The sequence below is a fragment of the Crassostrea angulata genome, chromosome 6, assembly GCF_025612915.1.
Source record: "Crassostrea angulata isolate pt1a10 chromosome 6, ASM2561291v2, whole genome shotgun sequence".
NCBI classification, from domain to species: Eukaryota; Metazoa; Mollusca; class Bivalvia; order Ostreida; family Ostreidae; genus Magallana; species Magallana angulata.
In genome coordinates, this window is record NC_069116.1 from 36,384,954 (window position 1) to 36,405,523 (window position 20,570).

General features: G+C 31.5%; 1 protein-coding gene and 2 long non-coding RNA genes across 3 annotated transcripts; all 3 read right to left on the bottom strand.

Annotated features, from left to right (window-relative positions):
- Positions 1 to 3,634: 3,634 nt before the first annotated feature.
- On the bottom strand, positions 3,635 to 9,928 carry LOC128189563 (uncharacterized). Its single transcript, XR_008244251.1, has 4 exons — positions 9,771 to 9,928; positions 8,721 to 8,881; positions 6,336 to 6,470; positions 3,635 to 6,219 (listed from the first exon to the last, which is right to left on the bottom strand). It is a non-coding gene; the product is annotated as an uncharacterized LOC128189563 (long non-coding RNA).
- A 3,251-nt stretch (positions 9,929 to 13,179) lies between these two features.
- Positions 13,180 to 16,163, bottom strand: LOC128189562 (uncharacterized). Its single transcript, XM_052861219.1, has 4 exons — positions 15,756 to 16,163; positions 15,428 to 15,517; positions 14,333 to 14,458; positions 13,180 to 13,319 (listed from the first exon to the last, which is right to left on the bottom strand). The coding sequence occupies exons 1-3, from the start codon at positions 15,868 to 15,870 to the stop codon at positions 14,367 to 14,369; spliced, it is 297 nt and encodes a 98-aa protein (XP_052717179.1). The 5' UTR covers positions 15,871 to 16,163; the 3' UTR covers positions 13,180 to 13,319; positions 14,333 to 14,366.
- A 1,914-nt stretch (positions 16,164 to 18,077) lies between these two features.
- Positions 18,078 to 20,104, bottom strand: LOC128189564 (uncharacterized). The gene is made up of 4 exons (XR_008244252.1): positions 19,345 to 20,104; positions 19,028 to 19,102; positions 18,624 to 18,758; positions 18,078 to 18,503 (listed from the first exon to the last, which is right to left on the bottom strand). It is a non-coding gene; the product is annotated as an uncharacterized LOC128189564 (long non-coding RNA).
- Positions 20,105 to 20,570: the final 466 nt, after the last annotated feature.

Below are 20,570 nucleotides of genomic sequence, written 5' to 3' on the forward strand. Positions count from 1 at the left end.
ATTTATTGAATGATGGTGAGGGAAATATATGTATGAAGATTTATTCCCTCAAGAAAAATCATATTTCCTGAGGGCTGTATACACGTATCTTTTAATTTTGTTCTTTAGGTCAGGTCTCACTATAACTGTTATTACTGTCCCAAAAAAGAATTTTAGATAAAGGACTGAAACATCATCCCCACCCAATCCAAATTCCCCACTGAATGCATATATCATCTATTCATACAGACGTACAGTTATTAACACAATTTGTTCATGGATCACAAATTAATGTGTAAGGTTTACTACCAATCTGTAGTGTTATAAAAACATATGTAATTTAAAAACTTATTTAGCGTTTTTATAACGTACCGGGTATTTTAAAGTTTAATGTATTTTAATTTTGAATGTCGTCATTCGTACAGGGTTTTTTTTATCTTAATGATACTGTATCGTCTGTATGATTTCAGATCGTATTGAACACCGAAAATTCAAGGTTAAAGTTAGTACATATATTTACATCATATTTGAAATATAAAAATATTCATATAACACATGAACCGCTTTCACCAACTGCGTTACGCTGATATGCCAGCAAAACCATGTAAGAAAAATATGTAAAAGTTATAGCTTATTTACTCGTTTGATATTTCACAATTCGTATACATTTGATTTTTTTTCCGTTTCGTTCTCAACTAAAGCCAATCGAAGGCAATGCTATATTTGTACAGCAGTCGCATCCAGACGCAAGATAAATCCCAAGATTCAATGCGTTTACATCGCACAACGGTCATTCCGAATCGTGCGAATATTTTGTCGCGCCTGCTCGTGCGCCAGTTGAAAGGGGCTTTAAGAAGCAAGTTTTTCAATTTGTAGTAGCGCATTATGATTGACTGTATCAAAAACCATTTATCTGTGAGACAATTTAACGCAGTTTCACATGAATGACTTGGCCGAAAACCAGATTTACTTTTGTTGATTTTTAAAATTGTTCACGGATAAATATTCATGAAAAGAATTAAAAACATGACGTTCAATAATTTGCCTAATAACAAGCAAAATAGACACAGGTCTGTAATTGTAAACCAGATGTTCAGACATCACCCGCTTTGTGCAATGGGACTACTCTAGATCTTTTTCATGATTCAACTTTATTTGACGATACAGACTCAATATCAGATGGCCAGACACCATAGCGAACATCAGCCTATGGGAAAAGGCCAAACAAGACCCCAAAGAGGAGGAAATGGGAATGGATATGCCATAATCAACGTAAATCCCCCAGAAAACGTCACAATGTGCATAAAGTATAAGACGGGCATCCTTTCACCCTAGTCAAGACGAATGAAATCGTCCAGCAAGAGAAAACATGGTTTCTATAAAAAAAAAAAACTCCCTGACATTTTAGTTCTTCCTTGTGACTCTACAGACTGTATGTCAATCTAAACTTATGATTTTGTTTATCAATAATAAATAAAAAATTCAACATCAATCAGTGATTAACATTACACACTCTATCGTAGTACAAAATCTTGTTGCGATGAAATCCCCCGGCCATGATATATATTTTTAATCAGGATTACATACGTGCTTGCATATGGCAGAAGACAGGCTGGAACTCAATGTCAACTATCAGTTACCCGATATAATCCCTTTGAAGATGTATTTCTCCTTTCGTAAGTAGTACAAATAATTGTTCAAATTATAGAAGAAAGCATGATCTGCGCATAGGATCTGCTTGATACAATATTAATTTTTTCTAACACGATAATGATAATTAAGAAAATATGCTGGGACTTCATATGGAAAATTACACATTTTTTATCCCCCTTTTCAAATCAAACTAACAAACAAAATTAATTCCGATAATTATTATCTAAAATACCCCAAAAACACACATTCATCCTACTCCCTCAATATTGCCTTTTCGATTTTTCTAATCGTTGTACATTCACAATTTTTATTTTATTAATTTTAACGGTATTTTGTAAAATATCTCGTTAATGCTGAAATCCAAAACATGCATGCATACGCCAGGGTCCGCCGTCATAAACGTTCTCTAATAAACATTCTCATAAACATTCTCTCATAAACATTCTCATAAACATGTTCTCAAGTCTGAAAATATTCTCAACTCCCAAATTTTTAGACACAAAAATGTTGAGCACAATAAATATTCTCAAATTCGGTTTTATTCTCAAATATTTTTGAGTTGAAGTGAGATTTTTTTGAGAGAGTGAAAGAGATTCACTTTCCTTTTTAAATTGATATCTTAGTATCGATAACTCCGTTTGCGTACAAAATCGAATACACTTTTAGTATAGTATACTAAGCTAAAAAATAAAACTACCACAAAAAAGAAAAAGTCCAAAGACCACTGTTATAGTATATCAGACCGTAGGTGCTGGAAAGATATAGAACCCACTGCTGATCAATGTTTTCAGTCACGCATTTAAAGAGAACACTTTACTGATTTTTTTTTAATTTCTTTTGATATAGAAAAAATAAAATAAAAATTTAGTTGTTCTCAAGCGCTAGCTCTCTTTATGGTTGTTTGTAAGCTGTATATCTAAGCTCGTTGTACATGGTTTTTTTTTGTATTTTAAAAGAATGTGATGTAAATCTTTTTTCATGCAAGTTTCGGATAAAGCGATTGTTGTATTTTGAGATCTTATATCTTATCAAATTTTATTTGAGCCTTAAAATGAATTGTAAAATAATAACACTAAAAAATGACCGATTGTTTTGCCATTTTTTGAAGAGAAAACCTCATTGTGAAAAATTGCCTCGTAGAAACAAAATAGATTGACACGATCAATAAGAGCCAGACAATCTCTAGCTGCAGGTTGGAACCTGTCGGTTTGAAAAAAATCGGATGAACGGCCATTGACTCAGATCGTCAATCAGCATTTCTTGAATATTGCCATTTCTTTTTAACGCGTACGCAGATTGGTTCACAACTCCTACAAGACTAAATGGTTTGTATTTTAACTTTAAGCGCTGCATTGACGGTAACATCGGCATTCCGATAATTTTGAAAATGATATATTAAAAAAAAAGTTACCAAAAAAGGCATTAGTCCTCAGCCCTCCCTGGAAAACAAAATTTTTCATCAGAACCCCCTGTAAAAACTCAGGATTTCCGCATATAACTGTATTTTTTAATAGATTCATTGGCGCTTGCCGCGTTCGATAAAAAATGCACATAAAATGTTACGTCTTTATACCATCATACCAGGTATACCCATTGTGTAAATAAAGTCGTCGTCCATGTAATTGTCTATAATTAGACAATTATTATGATTAAAAAAGTTTCTCAAAACAAACAGTACAAAAAGTCGTGCAAAAACAGCAAGCGGAGAATCAAACTATAGACAATTTTAAAGATCTCTATTTGCTTATATAGTATAATTCATTTAGTATACATGTTCTTTTCATTAATCGGCTTGACAAAGATGCATAAAAATCAGTACAATGTTGTTCAAAGAAAACTGAGGGGCCCAGAAGTTAGGCAACACATGTCTATACTATAGACACTATACCAAGGGCAAAGACTCCAATGCCCAATACATTATTTTCATTCAATCTAAGACTAAATCTAACTTATTAGTATATGCTTAATGTATTAATAGGAATAAAACAACACAGCATATCGATAGTATATCAATTAACTTTAATGTACATGTTTATGGCTCCAGAGCAATTGTATTTCATAAACAAATCATCTTGAAACAAACTTTTACGTATATCAAATCGAAAGCATTTGTCTGTTGAATTCAGGGTCTATACATCTAACATTGTTTCATAGCAACGTAATCAATTTTGTATTTCGTCACAAGTATGACGCAGCTGCGACGGAAGACCCAATCGTTGCTTTGCAACAAGCTCGTTTCTAGTTGACTTTTAGTTCCAATAAATCCGTCTTTTCTTTTCTATATACAACTTGTAAATGGGCGCAGCCATGTTTCTAAGCATTTCTTTTTCAAAAAACTTTTTTTATTGGTCAAAATAAGAGGTCACCAACGTTAAAAAATGTGTTATCTCGATAGATCGAGCAATAGTTAACCCGCACATGTATTGCCAGTTCGGTTAAGGGTTTATGTAGAGCGGAGCGGATCAAAAACCGTTGACCTTGGAAAATGTCTTGTTATATACATGTTATAATATAATTACACATTGATTATTGCAATTATTTCATTTCCTGTGGTGTATTCTACATACTGTACAATAGTACTCATCACACACATTTTTTTTCCAATTACATGTATGTGACACATTTAGTTTATCTTAAAATGGTTCAAAACCTGTTATTGGGAACTGTGGAACACTTGATCAGGGGTCTGAATATAATCATGTTAGTTTTATTCAATGTCATATTTTATACAAATAATGAGTTCTTACAATATATGTGTGTAAAGAAAACAAGTTTAGCGAGTGAGAAAAATATATTATTATTTTATATTATCTTATCTGATTTCAAGGAAAAACCGTCTTACGCGGGGATGTTAAGGAAGCATATGGGCAATTTAGCGTCTTATTTTGACTGTTATATTAAAAATCGTGAAATTAAATAACTATCTTGAATAAGATCAAAAACTTAGTATTATCCTTTAAAATAGATGTCAGTGCGATAAAATCGGGTATTACATTACTGCCACATTGGTGCATTATCACTATAAATAACTATAAATATAAACTATAAATAGCTTACGTATATTCCTTAACATAAAATGAGATAATACAACACAACCCCGCGGTTTCCAAAATAAAATAAACATACCAAGTGAAGGCAAAACATCTCAGTTTAATCATAACCGCTGCTAGAATTCTATGTTCTTCTTGATTAAATAGTTATTCATCCGGCTCTCGTAAAACCCTCCCAACTTTTTTAAAGTTAGCACGGAAAACGGTATGTTGCATCAAAACAACACACAACATGGAATTCTAGCAGCACTTTTCAATTTAAGCATTGATCAAACTAACGATGCGTATAAACAAATTCAGTATATACGGGGTAGTGTTGTTCTAGTCTGATTTTTATATCGTAAACAACGACAGGGGAAAGCCTGACCGAGAAATAAAAGTAAATTGACATACATTTTAGCGAATGATTGATAAAACTAACTTCTCTCCCAGTATTCTTATGTTCAATTCTCAATAAATCACACCACAAAACTTTATTAGAGTTCTTAGATAAGTTATATTTTGGATATGTTTACAATGCTTTCCGATCAAATTTAAAGGACATTCAACTTTTAGTCATGACGTCATCAATGTGTAAATCTACGCAATACAAACTAATTTCTGTAAAAAAAAAAACTGTCTTCAGTATCTTTATTTGTTTTTGGTCTACGTTTCGTTGCTTGGATATTTGAACATGTACATAATAACTAAGATTTGTGATTTTCACGGAATTACATGTAACTCAGATTCCATATGCTTCCTTAACACCCCCGCGTAATTATTATCAATTACTGATAATTAATGTCAGTTACATTTTTCAAACAAAAAATTGATATAACAATCCCTTAAGTAAATACATCACTGCTAGCCTATCTACCAGGCTCAATATTGACCATAAATAAGAGCAATCTAATCTATATGGTCTTCGTTGGGATTTGTTTAGGTGAGTGATGTGAGCCATGGGCCTCTTGTTTCTTTGTGTCATCATATTCGTAGGTCTCTAAAGGTTTTAGTTGACAGTGCGCCACCTCTATTGTTAATTTATTCACATAAACATTTCACTTCATCTGTTGCAAACCATGATACAACATTTCTAGATAAAATGGTATAACTAAGAAATCGGGGGGGGGGGGGGTGTGAATTAGCCTTTACGAATATCATATATACATTTTTTCCTTTCAAAATTTTTTTTTGGAACATACTTTTCTTAATGGTTGTAGTTTGAAATTCCTTATGATGATCTTAGCTTTTAGTTTTTGACATAGCGCCGTCTCTCAACTTTATGATATAACTTACTTTACTGTAAACATTTGCATTTGATTTAGTAAAATGCATTATTTTTAAGTATTGGATACGTTTGTCTATGAACTATCAGAACAGTCTTCGTATTTACCGGATTTCAAGAATGCACGTGTAAAGTGACCAAAAATAAAACAGCTACTAAGATGAGAATGTACATAAACATTCCTATACACACTGATGCTCGAATGAAGTCTTTAGAAATGCTGGATTTCTCTTTGGCCAACTTGATTTCACCCCGCTTCCACGCCGTTCTGGACTAAATAAAATATTAAAAAGGTAAATGTTTAACTTTTCATGTTTTTTTTTCTCTATCTACATAAATATTGGATTTTGATGAATTCACAAATATCAAATCTTTACATTCTGCATTACCTGTAATGCATAGACGATAGCCATGATTCCAGTCGGAATGAAGCATAAAAGACATACAGGAATTGCGAATTTTAATCTGTCCTTCAATGGTTTGTGAACACGAATGAGATCATTATCATTTGATGGTGGATATTCCTAAAAAAGAAATGGAAGGTTAAAAAATAAATTCATCATTATAATGGAACGTGTTTTATTTGGATTTTCTAGTTTACGATAAACACATTGAACGTCGTTGCGAGATTTTTAGGTTTTAGTTTTGTTTTTAGTTTTTAGCTCACCTGGGCTTGAAAGCCAAAGTAAGTTTTTCTTATCATCTTTTGTCCGGTGTAATGAAGGATAATGACCTCTGTATAATATTGACCGGGGGTCATTTTGTTGTTGTAAAATAATGGCCCCCGGTCATTATTTTACAACGAAAAATGACCCTTTTGCCTGAAGAATAAGTGTCATTTTCACAAAAAATGAGCACACTCTTCCTGAAGTAAAGTGACCCCTGTAGAATAATGACCCCGTTATAAATGTAAGATTTTCTGTATCATCCTTTCTTATTATGTGTGAAATTGTCTCAACAATATTGTACTTTTTTACGGCTATAACAGAAAGTGACCCGAGATTTTAATTCATATTCAAATAAACTAAGTGTATGATGGAGTATATAAACAAGATACTGATATACTGTACCGAGGTATAGTTCTCATCACAACGGCTTACATGTATCTCATTATTACAAGTAAAAACCTACTAAAATTACTTCAAGATACAAGTCATTATAAAGCAAAATTCTGTTTATTGGCGATGAAAAGGTAGACTCCATATTTGTCATATATTATACTTTGTAAATTTCTCTTACTTCTTAACTACTGTTTGGGATTATCACTCGAATGATCTATCTATCCATCTACTAGTATATATCAAACTATTACTGTATATTTTGACATATTTATTTATACAATAAAATGCTGTCCTTGGTGATTCATGCGGAATACAATGGGTGCGATAGTGCCAAAAAGTGCATTTCATGCGTAACCCGTTAACGTGGGTTATATAACAAAATTTCTGCAATTATTGCTACCTTCATAACGAGCATATCATCAAAGAGATCATTGTATTGTTTATTTATATTTTTATTTAAAAATTTAGTTAGAGTACTTATACCAGTTATTAATTATAAATAAAAAAAATTGCCTTTAAATAGGCATTAAATATTTTCAACAAAATTCATATGTCCCATAGAAAGGGGGGGGGGGTTCCGAGCCCCGGAATCAACCCCCCCCCCCCCCCTGGATCCGCCAATGGGTGAGAGAACCTAACACGAACTTATTATAGCAATTGGTCGCCATATTACTTTCGATTGCTTCACAGCTGTCACTGGGGTATATATACTGGTCGAGAAAGTTACGAACGGTTGATTTCCGATCGAGGCATTCAACTTCTAATTGCATTGCATGAATCACACAATAATGAAATAAAATGTTGTTTAAAAATAAAGAAAACTACAATCAATTAAACAATATATATTATTTGAAAGAAGACTGATTTGAAAAAAAAAAATTGGTGAGGGTTGGCAACCCTATCCCCCCAACCCCCATTTAACTTTCCCGTCCAATGCATACATCATTTATTCGTATAAACTAAGAACACAATTTGTTCCTTATTTACAAATTAATATCTAAGGTTTACTACCAATCAAACTGTCGTGGTGTAAAAATGTATGACATTAAAATATGCTAGTGTATGCATATTCATTTGCATTTTTTAATCTATAAACTATACATGTTGATGGTCCTTAAACCCAGATGCTTTCGAAGGTCATTTGGTCTTTATCCTGACGCAAAATGAAAGTCAAAATATGGGATCCTAGATGTTAACTGGTCCTTTAAATTGTATTCTTGTTATAACGATTAAAGTCCCTAGTTTGACCAAGTTAGCTTTACATGTAAATGGTTGTTTTGAAGGTTAACTGGCCAGTTTCAGGACACCATCCTGCCTTGAGATAGGGATAAAGGTGAACTTTGATGTTATTTAGATTCTTGTAATACGGTATGTTCGCATTAAACTATGATGAACTATATCTCGCCAGGCTAGCTAAAATTGTCAGTGGTTTTGTTATATTCTTACCTCTTCCCTGTTTCATTAAGCCAGTTTATATCGATTTTTAATTTATATTTTATAAAATACATAATACGGTTATTAACGGTTATTAACCACAAATGCTATTCAAATAATGGGTAGCAAAATGTTTCTAGGTTCTGATTGCCATTTTTTCCCCATTTACTGCAACGCCAACTTGTAAAATCAAACTTAATAACATGAAAAATGCACCTTTTGTTTTAATTCTACTTTCAACTTTTGTGCACAGAGATTTAATCTTATATTTGTACTTACGGTCTTTACGACATCTAGTGGATTAAGGTGACCGTTAATGATTTGGTCCAGTGATCCGGATGTTCCGTAATTATTTTGTGTGCTACTACAGGTGTTAGTAAATTCATGTTCCTCAGTACCACTCAGCCTAGAGTACTTGACAGCAGAAAACGTGCTCATTTCTGTAAAATCAGCAACGATCATTGATCAATGCAATGCCAATAAACCATTTCTTAATATTAAAGTCCATGTAGTGCTTTAGCTGTTGCTTTAAATAAACACTTGCTTAACATTCGTGCGGTCAACAATGTTATGTCTGATGATGTAAAAATTATAAAAACATGATATATTTATTTTAAAATTTAGATATGTTTCATTCGTTATCAAAATTTCTAATATACCATTGAATGAGAGTTTTTAATATATGTTTCGTCCAACCGACATGCATCATAAAAACATATAATCGGTGCATGACTAAGCAATCAATGTGCGTTTTTTAAAATTTGTTTGTTCAATGTTTTTTCTATTTATTAGATGAATAGAGTGAAACTTCATAAAATTGCAAACATTGTACTTGGTAATAATTTAAGAGCGATAAGCTTATTTGCTTATAGCTAGAAGCGCCCATGCAGTTTGTTGCAACCATAATTTAATTTAATTTATTACGGTGTAATAAAATCTGATAAAGAGAAGGATGTATAATCAAAATGTCGCAGCGACCATGCATGTGTAACACCTCCATACACGAGCACATTAAATACTAACTAGGGGAATTTTGTGATTACCTAGTCAAGCCTTCAAATAATTTAAATACTTGTTAAATAAGTCAATGCAGTAATCTTCTAATTGTCTACGGACTTTTCCGATTTTTTTCCCCGATTACAACAAAGAGCACACGTCGGGTGTGACCAGTCAGAAGAGGATGCTTCACTCTTCCTAGGCACCTGATCCTACCTCTATCTATTTGGAGGTCCGTGTTGCTCCGCTTTGAATTTGTTTTTCGTTTAATAGATTTTTTAGATGGTTCAGATGGGTTGTTATTGTCATTTTTTCATACAGAGTCCATCTTACCTTTTGTGTGTCCTACATTGTATCTCCACCGGATGTCGTTGCAATTGAATTTCTCAATACTGCCAATAAACACGGATTACCTGTACAGGGGACATTTTATTTAGTGAGTCAGTGCACATGTCGTAAAAAGGCATTAATGCTATCAGGTATACCCCATATGTCCGTCACGGTCGGGTGAATTTCATCCAAGGTCATCAGTTTGGATATGTCAAAAAATGTTAAATTCCTTTAAAAACTTGTCTAAAATAAATTTATGAATAAAAATTATTTGTCCAAGCATTCTTTCCACAGTCACCGTGACTCTTGTAAATCAATATTGAAAGGTACACACAGAAACACACACACACCCTTTCTCTCTCTCTCTCTCTCTCTCTCTCTCTCTCTCTCTGAGTAATTATAGTAGATGATTACACAAAACTCCAACAATTTCTTTTTAAGAGTATGGTCATATATATATATATATATATATATATATATATATATATATATATATATATATATATATATATATATACACACACACACACACACACATACTGGTTTATATCACATAAAGAGGTATAGATTTCCATGAAAACGTTCAGAGGTATATGCTTTCTACTGAAGTTACCGATAACTGCCATAGTAGATTTAGTTCGAATCAAACATTAAATTTCATCGATCATCCATAATTTTTAGAATTCTCAACGATAACCTTGCAATACAAATAGAAATTTTCTATACAACCCGAGGTATTCCTTTAATGGTCATGCCCAAATATGGTATATACCTCAGAATGTATATATTCTGTTTCTACTTTTTTTCTCATTTACTCAAATTATTAACGTTGTTTTAAATAAAAGGAAGATGCTGATGTTTTAATAGTCATGGTCGACTGACATAAATCCAACAAATATAACTCTCGCTAATTATTCTTTGATTTATTTACTTTGCATGCAATATTCGCAAAATTCACAAAAACGGCATTCATGATACTCTAAAACGCCTACAAGCTGAAATTTGATAGCACTGAAGAATTATAAGGGCAGCAATTTTAATGTTTTGTTCAGAATGGGTTGTAGCGACGCGAAAAGTAATAACGAAAAATGTAATAAATTCCCATTATTACATTTTGCGTTGAGATAAGCGCAAAATGTAATAAAGTTTGGTCCTCTTTTCCAGAGATACTAGTTTTCTATTTTCTATTTATAATACTATGCAATGTATTTATGAATCCATTTTGAAATGGGTATATTAGAGGTAACCACGAGTGCAATTATGTGTTGATATTGTAAAATAACAAAATATATCTGATTGGAGCTAGTCATCATTATATAGTAATGACCGCTGATTGAATGAAAATGGCAAGCAAAAGCTATTTTGATGGCATGTCAAAATTGCGATGTAACATGCACAGCAAATAAATCTTGAAACGTTTTCATCCTACAGTAAATGTTATTTTATTCCCTGAAATATATTCAAAATGAGTATACAGTATAAAGATGGATTCAATCTAGATCAGTATGCATTCACCAAGACCAAGAGTGACACATTCGCTGTTGATATCTCCTTTGGTATCTATGATCAACATTAGCTGTAACATTATATTGTTATATTTACAAATTACAAATTAAGCTATAGTTAGTCCACTTTCTATCATAAGATTTTGCGTTATTATATTTTGCATCGAGATCAACACAAAATGTAATATCGAAAAATGTAAATATGGGGGGGGGGGGGGTTGTTTATGTATAATATCAATCTCTTACAGAAATCATATGTATGCTAATAAACAGTTTAAGTTTTTAACGACTTGATTAATCCTACTTCATTTATTTAATGAATAAGGGATCATTCTTTGAATATTATGAGGTAATAATTTCGGTCGGGGCGTGATCAAATCCAATAATGCCCGAAGGGCTTTATGATAAATTCGATCACGCCCCGACTGAAATTATCACTTCATAATATTCAAAGAATGAATCATTATTGCTTATATTTATACAATTTTTAGCCATTGTACGATTAAATATGTGAATATAAATTAGCAATGGCGCCTCAATTTGGCGTCATTGGAAGTTAAATGGGTTATATAGTATAAATTCGATACGTAATGTTATAATAGGCAAAGACACTGGAGAATGTAAATATATACTGCAAGATGTTTACATGTAATTTATTGACCAGCGAGCCTAACTAGTACATATTTTTAAAGAGACATTCTATCACAACCAGATGATAAATGGAGGATTTCCTGTCAAACTGCAAATGCAGACATGTCCTTTTTCATTACTAAGGTTCAGGAAAATCTCAATTGGAATATGATAATCATAAGAGTTGCTTTAATGAACTCTTTCTCTAATTTCTGCAATACTGGTCATTCTTTTTAGATTAAAAGTGCATTATTCAAAATATAACAGAATCAGAATTTCATGTGAATATGCATTCTAACTTCCCAATAAATAAACATATCTGCGAATTAAAAAAAATGATTCTAGAGATCTAAACACAAACTCCTTAAAAAGTAAAATAAACAACCAGGACTGATGGACGTTTTGATAGACAAGAGTAAATCTTTTTACCCTGTAAATTCTTGCAAAAAGTATATGGTCAAAAAATTGTCGTGAAGCAAGTATAACAATTCTTTCTTCTTTTTTTTTTTATCTTTATTAATTCATTAAAATGACTTTGTCATTATAAACAAAATACATACGTGCAACGAAAAAAAAATCATCCAATATATTTTCACTTATTAATAAGTAAAATACAGCTTTGTTAAATGAATAAACAATATTTCAAAGGAATTAATTCCCGGTTTTTTTTAATCTTTATTAATTCATTGAAATTACTTTGTCGTTATTTAGAAAAAATACATACGTGCAAAGAAAAGAAAATTATCCAATGTATTTTCACTTATCAATAAGTAAAATACAGCTTTGTTAAATGAATAAACAATCTTTCAAAGGAATTAATTCCCAGTTTAAAGACAATCAATTTTTTGAAAATTTCAATAAATTTGAACAGTGATGTTTACACACTAAAAAAGCAAGGTGATTCTTCAAGTTCTAACACAAAATCACTTCTTCGTGTATAAAATTGAATTGTTTTTAAACCAAACAGGCCAACAGGCATTAACGGTCACCTGAGTAACTAGCCCAGACACAGACCTCAATAAAGGAATATCATATATGCATGTAATTAAACTACATTCTGGAGTAAAAAAACTAATATAAAATTTACAACTGAATTCAGTTTTCTTTCAGATGTGTGGAAGTTTAGATTTTCTTTTTAGCATTTTGGCACTGCTGACCAAGGACACAGTGTGGAAGAGAAATGAAATTACCATTTATGTCCCCCTTACCCAAATCATACATCATATCGAAAGAATTTGGAAAAATTAGGCCATGTAGTTTGAAAGAAATTAAAATTATTTAATTGTCAGCACAAAATGAACACCACATGACGACAAACAAAAACCAATTGCAAAAAGTCCTAAAAAAATGTTCCCACAATTCTTGCAAGGCTTCTTTATTGAATTTGCTTCCTCTTCCTCTCGACATACAGTTTTACCTTTAATGAAATGCAAAATCATTTTTGAATTCATTTATTCATTCAACAGTTAAAAAACAAATGAGTATAGGGTATAAGTTAAAAATGAATAGTGAGGTACTTGTGAAAAAGTTCATAAATAAATCCAATATATATGAATTTACATGTATCTCAATTTAAAAGTATATCTCAAATTAAAAAAAATTACTGATACCCAAATTAGCACTTTCAGCGATTCTTTAATAAAGACACATATACCTCAATATGCATTATGGGTGTTTCCCAAATATAGACACACATATACCTCACTATGTATTAAGGGAATTTCCCAAATAGAGACACATATACCTCACTATGCTTTGTGGGAATTTCCCAAATAGAGACACATATACCTCACTATGCATTATCAGTGTTCCCCCAATATACATGTATACACACATATACCTCACTATGCATTATGGATGTTTCCCCAATATAGACATATGTATACCTCACTATGCATTATGAGTATTTCCCCAATTTAAACACACATATACCTCACTACGCATTATGGATGTCTCTCCAATATAAACACACATATACCTCACTATGCACTATGGATGTTTCCCCAATATAGACAAACATATACCTCACTATGTATTATGGGACAGGGTGTTTCCAAATATAAACACACATATACCTCACTATGCATTATCAGTGTTTCCAAATATAGATACGCAGACACTGCATCAGTTTTTTCTAGTATTCATACATACATTCCTACAAATTATCAGTGATTTCTCAATATAGACACAGATGTAGACTACCTTAAATTTAAGTGTTCTTGAAACTGTTTTATTTTTAATTCTCTACAAATTAGATGCCAATGAAAATGAATAAAACCACAGTTCTTGAATGAAACAACAGTTCTAAATATTTAAGTCATATCACAAGAGTCATAGTTGGAAAATGTAAAAAAAAATCAGCATTAGAATCTTTAAATTCATGGTGTTTGTATTGACATATGCTCTGAAAAAGGACACTTGTGCTTTTACCTGTTGGGAGTTTTGAAGGCTTAGGACCAGTTTTCTATTTTCTAGCTCGTTCTCTCCCAACATAATCATCCCCATCTTCATCATTATGATCATCATTGCCATCATGTTCATCACTCACATCTATGTCTAAAACATACAGCTACGAAATATAATTGTTTTCTATTCAAAATAAACTGATACTCCACTAAGCATTATTAGTTTTTCTTAAAAATAAATACACATATACCTCACTATGCATTATGAATAATTCCTCAAAATAGACACACATATACCTCAATATGCATTCTCAGTGTTTCCCTAATATTGATACACATATACCTCACTATGCATTATGGATGTTTCCCTAATATAGACAGACATATATCTCAGTGTGTATTATAGGCGCTTCCCCAATATAAACACACATATATACCTCACTATGCATTTTGGGTGTTTCCCCAATAAAAACACATATACCTTACTATGCATTATGGGTGTTTCCCCAATATAATCACACATATACCTCACTATGCATTATCAGTATTTCCCTTAAATTAACACACATATACCTGACTACATGTATGTATTATGGATGTTTCTCCAATAAAGACACACACATACCTCATTGTGGGTGTTTCCCTAATATAGACATATATACTTCACTATGCATTATGTTTGTTTCCCCCATTTGAATATAAACATAGATACCTCACTATGCATTGTGGGTGTTTCCCCAATATAAACACACATATACACCTCACTATGCATTATCAGCGTTTCCAAATATAGATACGCAGACACTGCCTCAGTGTGTTCTAGTATACACACATAGGCACCTTACTACAAATTATCAGATATTTCTCAATTATAGACACACATGCAGACTACCTTTAATTTAAGTGTTCTTGAAGCTTTGTTTTACAATATTCTACAAAAACTGATGCCAATGACAATGAATAAAACCACAGTTCTTGAATGAAACTACAGTTCTAAACATTCCATTCATATCACAAAAATCATACTTTGAAAATGTAGAAAGTTTTTCAGCATAAGGATCTTCAAATTCATTGTGTTTGTATTGACATATGCTTTGAAAAAGGACTCTTGTGCTTTTACCTGTTGGGAGTTTTGAAGGCTTAGGTCCAGTTTTCTTTTTTCTGGCTCGTTCTTTTCCAACATCATCATCATCATCATTTGAATATATGTCTACAATTAAAAGAAACAAATGGAGTTATGTTAATAATATCAACAAAATACAGACACAAGGTTAAAGGAATTTTCAAATGACAGTTTTTTATCTTATTAGTCAACTCATTTTCTTATCTGCGACTTTTAATTTTAAAATAACATTTCTTTGTTATATTAGCCAACTAATTTTCTTATCTGACTACTATCTTTTAATTTAATTGCCTATTACAAGTTTACTTGCAATAAAAATATTTACCTTCACAGGCAATTTCATCTAAGGACTTTCCAATAAATTTAGAAATGTATCCATTGTCAAATGCAGTCAAAAATGTTCCTATTCTACATATATGTAGCAATATGTAGTGTTTCATTTGGCAGTCTATAAATAGATTTAAGATTTTGAATGTAGAATTAGCTTAAACATCACAGACCCATAAAATTAGCGATTTTGCATGACATCAACTTATACAAGATGGCAATACCTTTTTCTTATTGTGTCCTCCTATAATGTGGATTTAAACAAGTACATACTTTGAGAAATGAAATCCCATTAAATTACAAAAATATATACATGCATTGAATTCAGCTGCAGAGAAAAAGCAAAGAATTTTTTTTCCATTAATAAAAAGCTCCAACACATCAAGAGAAAAATCTGCACAGAAAGAACAAGATTCTGAATATTCAAAATCTGAATCAAATGCTAAAAGCCCAATGGGAAATTCATCATCCATGCTAGCTATATTTACTCATTATACATGGTTGCTCAAGATCATTTTATCTACAAAAAAGAAATTAAACCATCTGTTAAATGTTAAATATTATAACAATTAAAACATTTAAGTATATATCAAATAAAATGTTACAAATGTGAGGTGCATAGCTCACTTTTCTTCAATAAAAATGGCTTTAATAAGAGGCAAATTTCAAATTTCTGCCCATCTACCATCAACAAACCTACATGTAGTACTGAACAAACAAAAGGCCCACAGGTCTTGACAGCCACATGAACACCATAGTCTTTAGATTGATCTGCCAGAGGGTCTAATATTTATGCATGTTAAATTTCATTTTGAATTCTAAAAGTCTTTGATGTTTGAAAAACATTTCCTAATCCTTAAAAAGGAGCGGTAAGTTGGAAGAATCTCAAACTATTCATATCCTAGCCCAAGACGCCAAAAATTGTAAACTTTGGTACAAAGAGGCTTTTAATGGCCACCCATACAAAAAAAAAGCACTAAAAAGTTATACCTATGAGCCCTTAAAAAAGTTACAAAAAAGTCATAACTAAGTTAGCACAATTTGGAACCATCTGATCAATTATGGTTCCAAATTAGCATCAAAAAGTTATACCTATATGGTTGTAACTTTTTGCTTAAGTACAAAAAAGTCATAACTAGAGTGTAACTATTGACAATTTATTTTTTTCATAAAAATAAATAGGTATAAAAAAGTTATCAAAAAGTTATAATAAAGTTATCATTTAGGTACAAAAAAGTTACAAATTAAAGTTACAGAAAAGTTATCATTTAGGTACAAAAAAGTTATACATATAGGTATAGAAAAGTTATCATTTAGGTACAGAAAAGTTATAGATGTAGGTACAGAAAAGTTATACATATAGTTACAGAAAAGTTATCATTTAGGTACAGAAAAGTTATACGTATAGTTACAGAAAAGTTATCATTTAGGTACAGAAAAGTTATAGACGTAGGTACAGAAAAGTTATACATATAGTTACAGAAAAGTTATCATTTAGGTACAGAAAAGTTATAGATGTAGGTACAGAAAAGTTATACATATAGTTACAGAAAAGTTATCATTTAGGTACAGAAAAGTTATAGATGTAGGTACAGAAAAGTTATACATATAGTTACAGAAAAGTTATCATTTAGGTACAGAAAAGTTATAGATGTAGGTACAGAAAAGTTATACATAAAGTTACAGAAAAGTTATTGTTTAGGTACAGAAAAGTTATAGATGTAGATACAAAAAAGTTATCATTTAGGTACAGAAAAGTTACACAGAAAAATTACAGATGTAGGCAAAAAATATCTATCTGTATCATAAACTTCAGATAAAAAAAAACCCCAGGTACATGTACAGGTGTTATACTGATGAAAAAAAAGTCCCTAATGTTGACATGAATTTTTCATCAAATTGTTTTTGCTCTTGAATAGGAATTTAAAATCATATCTGTTCATGTGAGCAGAAGAACACAAGTCAATGTTTATGTTAATCAATATGTTTACTGAATTATATTTACATCTAATGAGTATGCTTTCCTCCATTTCTTATGGAAACTTATAGTTAACGCCTTGTTTAACGATTGGTCGAAACCTATAATGACCTTAGAAAAATCATTGAAATAATCAGGATATCAATGCAGACTCACATTCCCATTGAAGACAATTTGGCTGTTTCTTTTAGCTAACGTACTGATGCACATTAAAAATAATATAGTAAATTTAACTTACTGTTTACAAACAATTTGTTAAAAGAAGGATGTAAATATAAACAATATAACTTTCTTTGACGATTCATGCAGGTAGTGAAGGGAGCAATGATTGCAGAAAAAATTTACATAACTCGCTAATGCGGGTAATGTATTTTTTCTGCAATGTCGCTACATTCATATCCCGCATATGTCACCAAAAAAGCATTTTAGTGTTTACATAATTATCTCAAATCATTACAGACCCTATATGCAAGTTTTTTAAATAAAGCAATAATCTAACATAAAAGCATTTGGGATTACATGTGTGTCTAATGTTCTTGCTAAATTTGAATAGAAAGTTTGAAAAACATTATTTTGTAAACCAAAATTTGACCAAAACCTTTATAATTAAAGCATGTTTTAGGTTAAATTCCTAACATATACTAGCATGATTTTGTTCCAAACATACTAGTATGATTTTTAAAACAGTCCTGGTTCTAGATGATACCAATGACCTGCAGTAATTTATCAGCAAACAACTGGATCTGTTTCTTTAATCTGTTGAACTTCCTAAAATGTATAAAAAAGAATGTTTCATTATGGCAATTTCTTACTACATGTACTTTCATTGTAACTGTTAAAATCCTTGACAACTACCTTATACTTAAAACAGAAAATTATATAGCATACCAAGTTGAATATATATGTGACCAGCACCTGGCAGGTGAAAACTGGTTTCTGTTTACATGGCTCCATGTATTTCTATGGGAACGGTTGCTCTTGCATATGATCTCTTTCATAGTATTATCCTCGTCCTCCATTAATCTAAAAGAAGGCAATAATATTTAAAACATGATACTGTTTGACAATTTTCAATATATGTAGCATAAATTATTATTAAATATCAGTAAAACTTTTCAATTCTCTGTTGACCTAGTACCCCCCTCCCCTCTAAAAAAAGTCAACATTGATATAGCATGCAGTTGCCATTATATTCTCAGATTTACAATAATTCATTTACTAAAAGATATACATAATATATGGTTAAAAATTTAAAATCTGTATATCTTTACTTGATAAACACACACACTTACTTTTTTCATCTTGTATTAATGATGTATCTTCAATCTGGTGTACAGTCTGCTAGCTGGACTTGGTTGGGATTTTTTCTGCAATACAATGATACTCTTTTTAAAAGAGTCGGCCATAATTTGATTACATATAGAATGTACATCACTAGATATACATGGCTGCATAGACTTTGATATAGATGATAAAATCATGCACTTCTTAGAATTCTAGAAATATTCCAAATGTAATTCATTTCTAAGTGCAAAGCAATAATATAGAAATTGAGATAAGCAAACACAAATGAATAATTTAAAATGACTTGTTTGTACATCAGACTTACCCTGAATGGAAATGGTCATCCACAACTAAAGCCATATCATCCAGGTCTTAAGCATGTCTATCTTTATGAAACCACTGCTTGCAGTTTCATTACTACATACAACACGCTGTGATTCTGCATATTTCTTGAAAAAATCAGGAAAATCTTCACAACAACTCCTGTCTTCTTTGCCCATTTCAAAATTTGATGGCGGAATGGCAATTGTCCAATCAGAATTCACGAAAGTCAAAGTTTGAAATTTTGGCCAATCACGATACAGCCACGATTAATACCGGGATAAATCTTTAAAATTTATTTTGGTTAAAAAACAATATTATTTACTTAATATTATCTTAAGAATTCTGCATTTAATTGAAACAAATTTTAGTAATATTTTCTTTCCTTACAACCTGTTAGTTTATTAACCGATCATCAAAACTGGGCATTTCCGGTCTCAAGAGCCGCCATTTTGAATAATTTGAGGGAATTTTAAAAACTAAATCAATTTAAATACCAATGCATTTTTACAATTGATGAATATGTAAAACCAAAAATTATAACACCTTATTTAAATAAAACATGTTTCCCAAAGTTTATAACACAGTCCTTATAGCTATGTGCTGTTATAAATTACGATGAGAGATAGGCTTGTACTGGGAAAACATACAGATGGAAATAGCAGTACTGTTCTTTGTTAACAGCATGTCTATTAATGAAATATGTGAATAAATATGATGAACCCATCTCATAATAACAAACAATGCTACCACCCCTCCCCAGCCCCCCCCCCCCCCCCTTTCTTCGCATGCATTCGATGTCGTGGGAAAATTCTGAATCAATTTCTAGAAATCTACTCTATTCCTTTCTTCATGGGGTAGGCCATGAAATGTTGGAAAAATGTTCAGTGATAATATAAAGTTGATGCTACCCCTTTGTATTTAACAGTGTTTAAACGAAATCGTAATATGTCTAATGATGTTCAAGAGACCGATAACAAAATAATGCTTGTAGGAGCAAAATAAAAAATGTCTGCTGGTCAAAACACACACATCAACTTTTTATCTTAAACAAACACCAGTGTCATCACAGCACCGACGAAGCATGACCTCTTTAGACACCCTTTACTGTTAACCTGGGATGTGTGTGCGTTCAGGCGGAAAGTGATTTCCTGTTTCTGCCTTATAAAAACAATAAAATTTTGGACAGGTGTTTGTGTTGCAATTGATGGACTGGATTCCCGTTATAAT